This window comes from Carcharhinus amblyrhynchos, chromosome 1 (assembly GCF_965287045.1).
Source record: "Carcharhinus amblyrhynchos chromosome 1, sCarAmb.v2.hapA, whole genome shotgun sequence".
Taxonomy (NCBI): domain Eukaryota; kingdom Metazoa; phylum Chordata; class Chondrichthyes; order Carcharhiniformes; family Carcharhinidae; genus Carcharhinus; species Carcharhinus amblyrhynchos.
Window position 1 is genome coordinate 137705367 of NC_137324.1, and position 15179 is coordinate 137720545.

The 15179-nt window shown below is 42.0% G+C and overlaps 1 protein-coding gene across 1 annotated transcript in view; it reads right to left on the reverse strand.

Annotated features, from left to right (window-relative positions):
- Positions 1-970: 970 nt before the first annotated feature.
- The window catches only part of abce1 (ATP-binding cassette, sub-family E (OABP), member 1), a 69820-nt gene continuing 55611 nt past the window's right edge, over positions 971-15179 (reverse strand). The window contains exons 15-18 of the mRNA XM_080193327.1: positions 9592-9734; positions 4824-4946; positions 2139-2250; positions 971-1488 (exon numbers count right to left, since the gene is read on the reverse strand). Of these exons, the coding sequence (XP_080049453.1) occupies positions 1441-1488; positions 2139-2250; positions 4824-4946; positions 9592-9734 (426 nt within the window). The 3' untranslated portion in view covers positions 971-1440. The remainder of the gene's footprint in view (positions 1489-2138; positions 2251-4823; positions 4947-9591; positions 9735-15179) is intronic.

A 15179-nucleotide genomic window follows, 5' to 3' on the forward strand; every position in this document is an offset into this window, starting at 1 on the left:
GTGGGCCGAAGGGCCTGTTCTGCGCTGTTATGTTCTATTATGATATTTTGACAGCAGCCACGGGGGAGACCAAGAGCATGAACAAATCCTGACCAGCACAGAAAAGGACCTGGCTATAAAATGATCAGTAGGCAGAGGATTAGACCTAACCTTAATATACTGATTTGAAGAACAAAACCAGGTTTTCACTATCAAACCAGACCTGTCTGTACCTTGACTGGTGAGAAACCAGAAACTTCTTACACCAAAATCACTGTGCATCCATCATCAGAAACTTCCATTTTCTCAATGAACCCCCAAAAGGAAATCACAGGCCTGCAAATTTCAAGACTGCATCTTCAGAGAACCAGGGGTATTTTACTTGTGAGAAAACCTGTATTTTGTCTGTTCTTGAGTTAAAGCATTCAAAGGGTTAAAATGTTTTTCTCTTTAAAAACTTCTGCCTCCAGTCAGTCAAGAGTTGGAAAAAAGGCACAACCATCTCTCCTCTGTCCCTTGAGGTCTTTTTCAAACTTTAACCTCTAGTACTCAGAATAGGACCTTTTGCCTACTCTTTCCTAACTTGATGGTCCCAATATGATTCACACTTAGATATTTCTCATCTTCTCCAATATTCAAGGCAGTTCAAGGTGTCCTTCACCCTAGCAGTGGGAAGGCAATATATCATGTGGTTCTCTAGATTCTGTTTAGAAAATATGCTCTCCATCCCAAGGATTATTGAATCTGCTCCAACTATCACATACTGTTCTCTTCTTCTTCCCTTTGGACTCCAAATATTTAGGTAGCATCATGAGGGAGGATTTCCTCTGTGCTAAAACAGAATCATAAATCCAAAATGACACATGGAAAAGAGGAAGATTTTCCTCAAATTGTAGTCTATTGTAGATTTCCTACTGTGCAACATACTGCATATCTTCCATTTTACAGCCTACAAAAAGGAATAGGAAATATAAAAAGAATGGTGTTTCCAATATGATTTAATATTGTTAATAGGACACTGTTTGCAAATAAAAGTTTACTCATCAAAATGCAATTATTGTCAAAGGAAATTGATGTAAAAATAAAGCAGAATTGATATTTCCACTTTTTTTGTTTAATATATCACAACTTCTCCGGTCATCTTTTACAGCACATGGTTGTTTTTGACCAGTTCCAAGACCTTATTTTCCACCTTGTCTGCCTCAAACTGGCGTTTTACATCACAGCCACGAATAAATAAGTGTAGATGCGATAAAAACACAATTTTCAGCATCATTTACCAATTACCTACAAATGTGTTAAGGGAGAAAAGAATAATTTCAAAAACTTATTATAAAGAACTGCTCTGTAGCTGTTGGTTGAAGTGTAAAAGATGCAGGCTGCCAGTTTTCGTTCTAAATGTTTCTTGTATTGAATATGGCAATTTGGATTCACATATTTGGCTCGCTGAAAAACGAAAATTTAGTCGTCCAAGAAAAAGTAGTTCCCACTTTTCTTCTGCTCCACATCCTATTGAAGAGAAACAGGTCACATATCAATTTTTGTATTTTTCCCTCTTGTATTTTGTAAAAAGCTTTAACATGTTTTCTGATTTCCCCCCTCTATCATAAACTATTTAAGTCAAAGGAAAATGAATCTTTGCTAAAGCCAATTTAAAAGCAACCCATCATTCACTACTCTTCCTCTTGCCACCTGGAAGAGATAGCTCAGTATCTGCAAATTACCCGAAATAAGACGACAAACACATGATGTGCAGAACTGCAGATCTGAAGATCTGATTCAGTTCTCATTATTTAGTGATGCATTATTTAGTGATAGAGCCAATTGCTATACTAATGCTGATTAGAGTCCTGAGAGAATAAATGTAGTGTCACTACAACAAAGCAGGAAGACTGCCTCCTAACAGGAACCAGTGAAAATTTCTCATGATTTTCTCCAACTTTGTTAATCAATCAATATATGATCATTACGTACTTGGAAGACTCAAAAGGAAACTAGCATTTAAGACTGGTATCAGTAGTACGAGGGAGCTTGAATAAATACTTGCATGTTTTCTATAAATATTTTGTAAACAATATGGAACTATTTTTGATATTTTACTTTAATAATATTGCACACTGCACACATCTGATTGTGGAGTTAATAATATTTATGCTCACCTTGATAGAATTCATCTTATTAATCCTTGGTCTGTAATTGTTTGGGTCTCTTCGGAACGTGATTTCCAGCTGAGACAAGAATTTATTCATTCCAGCAAGCAGTGTCTGTGGACTGGAATTGTTTAAAACAAAAATCAGCACAGCTCCTGCACTGCTAGACAGGTGAGAATAATGGTGAATTATTTATTCTATGCATAATTCTCACTCCCAGACAAAGTTAATTTCTATATACATGAAGGTACAACTCAAAATGGATTTAAGCTATATTTCTACATTGAGCATTTATATTGATACTTTGGCTAATTACTTGCATATCATTTCACTTTTGTTGCATTATCTTGATGTGGTTTGCAAAGTAACTGAATACTTAAGTTATTTAGTTTCATTCAATTGCTCTTTCCTGCTTCATAGTGCATGATTAACTGTACAAAACAATCAAAGGCCAGCAAACACTACAAATGACACTTTGCTATTATAGGTATGATTACAGACTACATTATTGCATGGTTAGATCTATAGGACATGGACAATAAGTTGCTATATCTATTTTTACTAAGATTAACCTCACAGAAGAGCATCCAGCAGGATCAAAGAAAGGTCAAGTTACTCTTGTTGCAAACCATCCAAAATACTTGCTTCAAGTTGTTCCCACTACTGGCAGCTTTACACAACAATTAACACATGGAATGCTGATTTCCCACTTCACACTGCAGCAGTGATAGTGGACTGAGCCTTGAATAACTGCCTGTGATACATTCACCTTTCTTGCTTTGTTTCCATGCTTACATGCCCCTTTGTGTTTGGAAAAGAACCATTGAACCTGTAAAATAGCTCTTTCTTGGCCAACTGCTTGAGCCTTTCAATTCTCCATCTTATTGGTAACCTGCCCTGAGGAAATCCACTGGGAGGGAGAAAGATGTTTGGTTACCAAATTAACATATTTTCCCCCAAATTTCCTAGTTCCCCTGCCACTGATACCACCTCCAAGTGCCTGCTAAAATTCTATCCATGGGGCCCTCCTGTCAATAGTGATAGAAATATAGGAAAATTGCTGTTAAATTGCTCAAGTCAGTTCTGCTATTCAAGAAAGTCAAGGTGACCTAACTCATTGTATCTTTGGTTAACAAACAAATAAATCTCAGATTTAAAATTAACAAGTCACCCAGCATCAATTGGCGTTTACAGAAGAGGGTTCCAAATTTCCACTGCCCTGTGAGCCCCTTAGTTCTGAACTCGTCACCTGTGGAAACATTCTCCATCAGTTCCTTTTAATACCGAGTGTTTTGGTCAAATTATCGCTTAGCATTCTAAATTCTAGGAATTAGTTTGTGTAATCTCTTGTCATTATTTAATCCTTAGAGTCCAGGTCTTATTCTGGTAAATTTAAGCTGCTGCACGCCCTCCACAACCAGTAAACCTTTTCCAAGGTGTAGTGCCCAGAACTAGTCAGAACACTTCAGGTGTTGCAGAGTTGAAGCATGACTTTGACAACTTTACATTTTGGTTCTCCCTTCACCTCGTGTCAAATGTATAATTTCTGACCATTACTTTAATCTTTTCCTTTTTATTCAGTTTAGAACTTTATACTACATTTACCACCTAAGCCCTCCACCCTACTTAATAGTTTAAAGCCCTCATTTTCACGAATGCCCTGATCTCAGCATGGTTTAGGTGGAGCCCAACCCAATTCCTTCCTAACCCAGTACTGAAGCTAGTGTCCAATGAAACGGAAATGAAATTTCCAGTGAAGCTCTTTCCCACAAGCTCTCTTAGTCATGTGTTCACCTCCATAATTTGGTATCCATATGCTAATTTGCACATGGTTCAGTCAATAAAGCAGAAATTATAGCCCTTGAGTTCTTGTTCTTTAACTTGTTCCTATCGTGTTGGCTCCAACAAGGCCCACAACAAATAGATCCTTCCCCTCCAAAATCCTTTCAAAACAATTTGAGATGTCCCTCACCCAAGCAAGAGGTTAGCAAAGCATCATGGGCTCTTGCTCCCGTTTTCAAAAGACGGTCTTTGTCCCAATAATTATTGAATCCCCTACAACTGCTATTCTCAAAAGGGAGTACGTATATAGTATCACTGGATAGGATTGAATAATACAGATCTTTCTTCTCTAACTTGTCTAGTTTCTTTTACGCCATACACCATTGATCACATGAATCATTTTACAAAGCCGCAACTCTCTCCAAAGTATGACCAAGATCTGGAGCAAATCGTCCAGATATTCCTTTTCCTCCCTTATCTGTCAGTGTCTCCAACTCTCGCTTCAGCTTAAAGACTAAGCCAGAGAGATACAAGATAAAATCTAGTGGAGGATAGACTCACTGCCCACAAACTCCAACACACTGCTGTCCAGGCCCACAAACTGCTCTACTATATCTGAAGTCTAGATTATTTGTTCAGACATTGGCCGGAATTTTACCGCCCTGCCTGAATTGGAGGGAGCAAGGGGCGGACCACGGAAAGGTCTGTTGACCTCAAGCAGGATTTTATGGTTTTGGGACGAGCGAGGTCATAAAATCCCACCCATTTAATCTGCTTTTTTTTTTATGCCTGCACTAAAACATTCAAAATTTTAAATACTTACTCTCCCATGTTTACACAAACCACTTGTGAGCTTTGCTTAAATTTCAAAATAGCTGAAAATGGGCTTACTCACCAAAAAACAAAACTTACGGATTAGCTATTGTACTCCTGGATGGTATTCCATCAAACACAATTACACGGTCAGCCAAATAGGTGGCCATTATAAAGTCATGTTCCACAACAAAAGCTGTCTTCTTAGCATGGAGGATGAAACTAAAAGATAAAACAAGTCATTATAAACAATTTAGTAGACTAATGGCAGTAAAGTACAGCAATTTCACTGTAGCCTAATAAAATATTGGGCTATAATGTCAGAGTTCCCTAGCGTTGGATTTGGCAGATCTCCCAAAGATGTGCTGGGGAATGTCTGTCAAAACTTTACAGGTAAGGGTTTGCAAGACTATAAGTGCTAACTTCTTCTGGGTGATTGGTCCAAGCTGGGAACCATTTAAGAATGTGATTAGAGTGTAATCCTCTTGGGCACTGATGATGAACACTCGATATCTGGAGTTTGGATTCTGCGAGGCAGCAGCTCATTTCTGAATTTGAATGTAATCCTGGAGGAACCAATCTGAAAAGTTAGAAGAATTAAAATTTCTTCTAACTACCCAACCCAACTCGTGGACATGACATTCCATCAACCCACCCCTCCTGGCCCCAGTCCAGAACTAGCCAAGCTGTTCCAGTATAGCTACACCTCTGGCAACGTGTAAAATGACCCAGGTATGTCCTGTCTACAAAAGGCAGGACAAATCCAACTTGGCAAATGACCAGGGATTAGTCATCAACAGTCCTATCAACTGGCATTTGCTCAGCAATTTTTCACCCCACCAGCCTCCCCCATTTTCACCAACTCCAGCATGATGCCATCACCAAACAGACCTTCCCCTCACTCCCGTCAGCATTCCACAGGGGCTGTTCCCTCTGGGATACCCTGTTCCACTCTCCTATCACCCCAAACACCTCATCCCCCACCCATGGCACCTTCCCATACAATTGCAGAAGGTGCAACACATGCTCCTTTAACTCTTCCTTGCTCATCATCCTACAGCCCAAACTCTTTTCAGGTGAAGCACTGCTTCATGTGGACTTCCTTGAATCTGGTCTATTGCATTCACTGTTCCCAATGCAATCTATTCTACATCGAAGAGACAAAATGCAGACCGGGTGACCACTCTGCAGAACACCTTTGTTCCATCTGCAAGTAGAACCCAGACTTTCCTGTTGCTTGCCATTTTAAAAAATCATTCTACTCATGTCCACACGTCCATCCTTGGCCTATTGCAATGTTCCACTGAAGCCCGGCACAAACTGGAGGAACAGCACCTCATTTTCCGATAGAGGTTTTACAGTCTTCCAGACTTAACACTGAGTTCAACAACTTCAGACTATGAACTGTCTTCTCCACCTTCACCCATTTTCATCATTCTTTTTCAGTTCTTGCATTGGATAGTGGCACAGTGGCACAATGGTTAACACTACCGACTCACAGCGTCAGGGATCCAAGTTCAATTCCTGGCTGGGGTTACTGTCTGTGTGGTGTTGGCACATTCTCCCCGTGTCTGCGTGAGTTTCCTCCAGCTCCTCCCAAGCTCCAAAGATGTGTGGGTCAGGTTGATTGATAAGTGGCTAAACTGCCACTTATTGTCAGGGGGACTAGCAGGGGCTATAGGCTGGGTGGGATTGTGGTCAGTGCAGACTCAATGGGCCAAATGGCCTCCTGCACTGTAGGGATTCTATGATTCATTTTTCCATTTTTTTAAACTTCATTTTCCATCCTTTTTTCCCTCCCACATCCCACCCCACCAGGGCCATCTGTTAACTGTTCCAGGTTGTCCTTTGACATGCTCTTTACCTTCGTTCTCCTATTAATGCATTGTGATCTTTTAATGTCATTCTTCTTAGCCAAGATCACTAGCATTTACATTTCCTGTGTCCTTTTGCCCATGACGTCTTTTGTGTGAAATCTCTCCATAGCCTTCACCTATCACTGGCCCTCTATCCAGCACCCCTACCATGCCACCAACACTCCCCTAGCCTCCACACACACACACACACACACACACACACACACACACACACACACACACACGTGTATAAATCTAATTCTATTTCCAGTTGTTTCCAGCCCTGATGAAGAGTCATCCAGACCCAAAATCTCTCCACAGATGCTGTCAGGCCTAGTGAGATTTACCAGCATTTGCTATTTTTGTTTACTCAGCAATAGCCTGCTTAATAACACTCAGTTTGAGTTCCAACTCAAGCTGAATTCCACTCAGTTCCTAACCTCAATTACAGCCTTGGTTTAAACACAAACAGAAGAACTGAATTCAAGAGGTGAGTTGACTGTGACATCAAGGTACCACCCGACCAAATGTGGCATCTTGGAGCCTTGCAAAACTGAAGTCAGTGGGAATCAGGGGGAAATCTCTTCACTAGATTAAATACTCCCTGCCTGCCTTGATGAGTGCAGCTCCAAGACAAGAAGCTTGATATCCACCCTCTTAAAAAATATGGACTTCCTCCACCACCAACCCACTGTGGCAAAATATGTAGCATCTACAAGATACATTGCAAATCACTAAAGCTCGTCTACCACCTATATGGACAAGGGCAGCAGATACGTGAGAATACCACCACTACAAATCCCCCCTCCAAGCCCCACACCATTCCTTCACTGCCTCAGGGTCAAAATCCCAGAACTCCTTAGCTAACAGCTCTGTGGATGTACATACAACACATGAACGGTGTTGTTCAAGAAGGTGGCTCACCACTTTTTCCTCAAAGGCAATTAAGAGTGGGCAATAAATGCTGGCCCAGCTAGTGACACTTACATCCCACAAAAATAACACACTTAAAAACTGGTGATTTACAAAATATACACAAAACCCTTTTCATGCAGCCAGAGTTAACACGGCCGCTTCACAGCACCAGGGACCCCAGCTTGGGTCACTGTCTATGTGGATTTCCTTCTTGCCTGTGTGGGTTTCCTCTGGGTGCTCCAGTTTCCTCCCACAGTCCAAGGATGTGCAGGTTAGGTGGATTGGCCATGCTAAAATTGCCCTTTAGCGTCAGGGAGACTAGCTAGGGTAACTGCATGGAGTTATGGGATAAGGCCTGGGTGGGATTGTTGTTGGTGCAGATTTGATGGGCTGAATGGCCTCCTTCTGCACTGTAGGATTCCATGACCAACATCACACAATAGCATACAGGCAGCTGCCATTTGGTCCATCGATTCTGCATCCGTCACACTGGTTATGCAGGCAAATACAATAGCCAGTTATACACAGCAAGATCACACTACATACCACGTATTGCATCTCAGATTTTATTACAAATAGCCATGTTGGATTATTTTCATTTACCTGAACCTTCCAGGGGTGTGAACTTGCATTCCAGCTATTTGTCCTTTTCCCTTGTCCTTCCTCCCCCTCAATATTTTCCCTTTTAAAGGTAGCAGATCATGCTGTTGTATGGTTTCGAAGTTGGTTACATTCTATTAACTGACTCAAGTTTGTAGATACTGGAGGGGATAATAGTCAACCCTACCCTTGCTTACTGGTCATGAAGACTTATGAGTGAAAATCATGGAGATCTGAATAACGAGTAGGATTCCTGATTGATTCATTTTTTTTATTTCCATAGCTTAAATATACTATAATACTGATAATTAAAACAATTATAATTGTATGGCATGGTAGCACAGTGGTTTGCACTGCTGCTTCACAGCTCCAGGGACCTGGGTTTGATTCCTGGCTCGGGTCACCGTCTGTGTGGAGTTTGCACATTCTCCTTGTATCTGTATAGGTTTCCTCCCACAGTCCAAAGATATGCGGGATAGGTTGATTGGCCATACTAAAATTGCCCCGTAGTCTCCTGAGATGCCTAGGTTAGAGGAATTAGCGGATAAAATATATAGGGATATAGGGGTAGGGCCTGGGTGGGATTGTGGTTGGTGCAGACTCGATGGGCCAAAGGGCTGCTTCTTGCACTGTAGGGTTCTATGATTCTATGAAATGGGCGTATGTATCGTAGAAGCCCAGAGGGAGGTCTGTGCTGTTCTTTGATAGAGTTATCCATTTTGTCCCATTCCATCACTCTTTTGTCACAGCCCTGTAAATGTTTTCCCTTTAAGAATTTTTCCAATTTCATTTTGGAAGTTGCTTTTAAATCTGTTGCCGTTACCCTTTTAGGTAATGCATTCTAAAATTACAGTAACTAGCTATGATTTTCTTTCTCATATTTTGAAAAATACATGATGAGCAAACAATCCACTTTGGGCAATGTTGACACAGGAGTACTGTCAGGACATTGAGGAACTCCAAACTCTTCTTCCAATATGAAGAGGCAGATAGCATAATGGTTTAATGCCTTATCATAAAATCCCTTCAGTGCAGGAGGCCATTCAGCCCATCAAATCTGCACTGATAACAATCCCACTCAAGCCCCATCCTTGAAACCCCACATAATCCCCCTATTACTAAGGAGCAATCCCATCCAGACCTGTTTCCTGTAACCCCAATTATTTACTCTACTCATGCCCCTAATCTACACATCTTCGGACACAAGAGGCAATTTAGCATGGTCAATCCACCTAACCTGCGCACCTTTGGAGTGTGGGAGGAAACCGGAGCACCGAGAGGAAATCCATGCAGACAGAGGGAGAACGTACAAACTCCAGGGTCCCTGGTGCTGTGAGGTAGCAGTATTAACCACTGTACCACCCAAAATCAACACTGTCAATAAGTGTGAGTCTAAATTATGTGCTCAAGTCTGAAATCAGTTTGGAAAGTATAACCAACTAAGCCAAGATGACACTCAAATGGTTCACACATTTGGGTTTCCAAAAAATACTCACCGTTTTATTACTCTTCCAGCCATTAGACGCTGTTCAGAATCCAGGTATGCTGATGGCTCATCAATCAGGTAGACATCAGCTGGCTTACCTAGGCAAAGAGCCAGAGCCACACGTTGCAATTCACCTCCAGACAAATTTTGGACCTGTTGAGATAAAACACTGACTGTAAAAACAAAGGAAAACAAATGAGCAAAACATTATCTGCTGAACAGAGGCTAATGATAATGGATTCACAAGTGAGCCTCTCTCAAAGATAGCCCATTGCATTAGCCCAAACATGCTGCATTGCAAAAAGCTATAGGATGGAGTTCACAACAATGAAGTGTTATTGTGAGGTTTCCACAAAAGTCCAATTGATATGTTCTGCGTATTGGAAAACCGGATGGAAACTCACGATGTCTTACTGGTGGTACAGGCACATTGCTGGAAAGATTGAACAGAGAAATCATAGCTAGTTACTGTGATTTAGAATGTATTACCTAAAAGGGAAATGGCATAAGATTCAAAAGCAACTTCCACAAAGAAGTTAAAGGGAAAATATTTACAGGGCTGCAACAAGAGTGATGGAATGGACATTCTTCTCATATTCCTTGTGGATGTTCTTCCAATATTCCACAGTTTTTAATTGCATTAGTGGCACTGTCATTCATTTACAAAGACAATATCTAAAAGCACAGCTTAGTGCCTTCTGGCCATCTTCACAGCAGCATTAAAATAGCTTTAACACACTTGCCCACTGAACTTGGAAAGTAATCCAAGAAGAAACACGTAGGTATTGTGGCCTGCAGACCAACAGTCAGGCTTGATGGAGATTAGAAAAAGCCAAGCTCAGACATGTTCTGGGAGCTATGACCTGAGACTCCTGACTCTGTCCATAAGGACAATGTTATGGATACTTGCCACATATACTGCCGCTATATATGGAAGACTACGTACATTCCGCATACCTAGAAACACAAGTCTACAGGTACTCTTGGCGTCTTCCACATTTGGACTTTGTAATCTCATTTGCTGGCTAGGGAAATTTCTGGAAAGGCACCAAAAAGAAACAAGAGGGGAATCCTAGAAACCCTGCCAGCAAAGACTCGGTGTCGACAGGTGAGACACAACAAGGATATGGTGGAGAATCTGCGGAAATTTGATACCAATGTTTGCCAGGTGTAAGTTCCTGAGTTTGGAACTCAGCCAAGATCCAAGAGCAAGATTTGTACCCCGAGGAGTGAGCCCAGCCAGTTCAATCTCATGGGTTGCATTCATTCACGGGTCTTTTTTTGTTTCGGTCTTCACGGAGGAGGACGTGAATAATTTGCCGGGTGTTAGAGATGGAAAGATGGTAGGAGTGGAGGGCCTGAATGACATTATTGTTACTAGAGAGGCGGTGCTCGACAGACTGGAGGGACTGATTGTGGACAAGCCCCCAGGACCGGATGGAATGCATCCAAGGGTTCTGAAAGAAACGGCGGAGGTGATAGTGGATGCCTTGGTGATTATTTTCCAAACATCGCTGGATTCCGGGGAAGTGCCGGAAGATTGGAAAACGGCTAATGTTACGCCGTTGTTTAAGAAGGGTGGCAGGCAAAAGGCGGGGAATTATAGGCCGGTTAGTTTAACGTCTGTTGTAGGTAAAATGTTAGAATCCGTGATCAAGGAGAAAATAGCGAGGCATCTTGAGGAGAATTGTTTGGTAGAGCAGACGCAGCACGGTTTCGTTAAGGGGAAGTCGTGTCTGACGAATTTATTGGAGTTCTATGAGGATGTGTCTAGGGCGGTGGATAGAGGAGAGCCGGTGGATGTGGTGTTTCTTGATTTTCAGAAGGCGTTTGACAAGGTGCCTCACAAGAGGTTATTACAGAAGGTCAGGGGGCATGGAGTTCGGGGTAGGGTGTTAGCGTGGATAGAGGATTGGCTGTCAAATAGGAGGTAGAGAGTGGGGGTCAATGGGTGCTATTCGGATTGGCGGTTGGTGACTAGTGGAGTGCCCCAGGGGTCGGTGCTGAGGCCTCAGCTATTTACCATTTATATAGATGATCTGGAGGAGGGAACCGAGTGTATGGTGTCGAAATTTGCTGATGACACCAAGATTGGTGGAACGGCAAATTGTGCGGAGGGTGTGGAGAGTCTGCAGAAGGATCTAGATAGGCTGGGCGAATGGGCCAGGAACTGGCAAATGGAATTTAATGTTGGCAAATGTGAGGTTGTCCACTTTGGTAGGAATAATGGTAGGAAGGACAATTACTTACGTGGCAAAAAACTGCAGCAGGCGACAGTGCAGAGGGACCTCGGGGCCCTTGTGCATGAGTCGCAAAAACCCAGCCTGCAGGTGTAGCAGGTGGTTAGGAAGGCAAATGGGATGCTGGCCTTCATAGCGAGGGGGATTGAATATAAAAGTAGGGAGGTCTTGCTGCAGCTGTATAGGGCACTGGTGAGGCCGCAGCTGGAGTACTGTGTGCAGTTTTGGTCGCCGCACTTACGCAAGGATATTTTGGCCTTGGAGGGAGTGCAGAGGAGGTTTACTTGGCTGATTCTGGAGTTGAGGGGGTTGAACTATGAGGAGAGGCTGAATAAACTAGGCTTGTACTCGTTAGAGTTTAGAAGAATGAGGGGAGATCTCATTGAGACATATAAGATGTTGAATGGGATGGATAGGGTAGAGGTGGAGAGGCTCTTCCCGCTCAGAAAGGACAGTAGGACTAGAGGGCACAGCCTCAAGATAAAAGGGGCGGGGGGGGGGGCAGTTTAGAACGGAGTTGAGGAGGAACTTCTTCACTCAAAGGGTGGTGAATCTCTGCCCGTTGAAGTGGTGGAGGCTGCCTCGCTCAATATTTTTAAGACGCGGGTTGATAGGTTTTTGATAGGCAAGGGGATTAAGGGTTATGGGGAGAGGGTGGGAATGTGGAACTGAGCCACGACAGATCAGCCATGATCTTATTGAATGGCGGGGCATGCTCGAGGGGCTCGATGGCCTACTCCTGCTCCTATTTCTTATGTTCTTATGTCTTAAATTAATGTGCTAGAGTAGTTTTTGATTAAGTCAAAGTTTCATTTAGTGAAGGTGTTTTGTTGCAGTTTGGTACCAAAAGTATTGTAATAAAAACAAAGTTTATTTAAATATAATCACAAGTTGACTCTCTGCCATCAGTTTGTCACACAAGAGCATCTTGGTAAAAGAGCTATAATACAGGGGTCAAAGTGTCTATTTCCAGCCAACAGTATTAAGCATGTACAATTCTGAAATAAAAGTCACCTGAACTGTTGTAACCACCTAAATATCCATCACTGAAATCAGTCAAGAGATTGTCACCCATTCCCTTCAAATATGCCTCAAATCCACAACTTTATGATTAAAAAAAAACAGGATCACATAATTGCGACAGTCCAGAAAGCTATTTGGCCCATCACGTTTCATCATATTTCAATGCTCTTGTGATAAAGGCCAACATTCCACTTGCTTTCCCAATTGCTTGCTGTACCTTCATACTAACTTGCTGTGAGTCCTATACAAAGACATCCAGGCTCCTTGCTACTGCAATATTCAGCAATTTCTCTCAATTTAAATACTACTCTGCTTTACTATTCTTCCTGCCAAAGTGGACAACCTCACATTTCTCCACATTATACATCATCTGCCAGATTTGTCAACTCACTTAATCTATCTATATCCCTTTGCATCCTCGCAACTTGCTTTCCTATCTAACTTCCTACTATCAACAAATCTGGCTACAATACTGTTGGTACTTTATCCAAGTGGGCCCAAGCATTGATTCCTGTCACATGCCACAAGTTACAATTTGCCAACCTGAAAATCAGCAATCTATCCTAACCGTCTGCTTTCTGTAATTTCATAGAATCATAGAAACCCTACAGTGCAGAAGGAGGCCATTCAGCCCATTGAGTCTGCACCGACAACAATCCCATCCAGGCCCTATCCCCACTTAGTTACCCTGCTAATTCTTCTAACCTATCACGTCCTGGGACACTAAGGGTTAATTTAGACGTGTCTAAACAACCTAACCCGCACATCTTTGGACTGTGGGAGGAAACCAGAGCACCCAGGAGGAAACCATGCAAACACAGGGACAATGTGAAAACTCCACACAGTGTCCCAAGTTGGGAATTGAACCCAGGTCCCTGGAGCTGTGAGACAGCAGTGCTAATCACTCTGCCGCCATGCCATCCGCTTAGCTAATTCTCTATCCACTGTAATATATCACCATCAACAACATGATCGCTTATCTACCTCATGCAGTGACCTTGTGTATAGCACCTTACTTCATGCCTTTTGGAAACCCAAGTGCACTACATCTGGTTCCCCTATATCTATCCTGCTTGTTACATCCTCAAAGAATTCTAATAAACGCGTCAAACACAATTTCCCTTTCACAAAATCACATGACCGTACCCTATAGTATGATTTTCTTAAATGTTCTGCTATTACCTCCTAAATAATGGATTCTAGCATTTTCTCAATTACAAGCATTGCTAACTGACCTACAGTTTGCTTGCTTTTTGTTTCCACCCTTTTTTGACCAGATGTGCTATACTTGCAGTTTTCCAACCTGCTGGAATCTTTGCACAATCTAGGAAATTTTGTAGAATTACTAACATTATCCCTGTTGACATTTCTTGAAACAATGGGTGGGATTTTACAGCCTTGCTCATCCCAAAACTGTAAAATCCCATCTGACATCAACTGACTTTTCCCACTCTGATTCCCGTGGCGGGTGTTATGGTAAAATGTCAGTCAATAAGTTTCAATAGGAAAACATTACTTTTAATTTTAAATTACCACATTCCCAGCATCTTATATAGCAGTTTGCATGATCCAAGATCCAGGGTAATTTAGGTGAAATCAGGTTAGGGTCCTTTGTAAAAAATTGTTCTTGTGCTTTTTCCTCACCAAGCTCTTCCCCACCCAATCTCTTCTCAAAGTTTAGGTTCCTGGAAGGAGAGCAAAAGCAAGGGTCTGCTTGGCTCCAGTACTTCACGTAGTTGCTATTATTGATCTAAAACATGACCATTCAATTTTAATTGCATCACTATTGGTGGCCATGCCTTAGAAGAACATAAGAAATAGGAGGAAGCCATTCAGCCTTTCAAGCCCACTGTTCCATTCAGTGGGATCAAGGCTGCTTATTTACTTCAACACCATTTTCGTGCACCATCCCTGTATCTCTTGATGTTTTTATAGAAATCTATTGCCCTCAGTCTCAAACAAACTCAGCCACTGAGTCTCCAGAGCCCGCTGAAGCAGAGAATTGCAAAGAATCTCCAAACTCTAAGTAAAAAAAATTCCTCCTCAACTCAATCCTAAATGGCATACATCTTTCCTTAGGTATGGAAACCATAACTGCCCCAAATACTCCAAGTGTGGTCTCACCAATATTTTTTGCAGCAAGACATCTTTACTCCTATACTCAAATCCTCTTGTAATAAAGGTCAACATACCAACATAGCTTGAACTTACTTAATAACACAGCCTCTACAGTGTAAAGAAATCCACAACTTTACTACTTCTGAGAGAAGAAATTCTTCCTTATCTGTGTCTTAAATGGGTGACCCCTTACTCTGAGGTTATGCCCTTTGGTCCT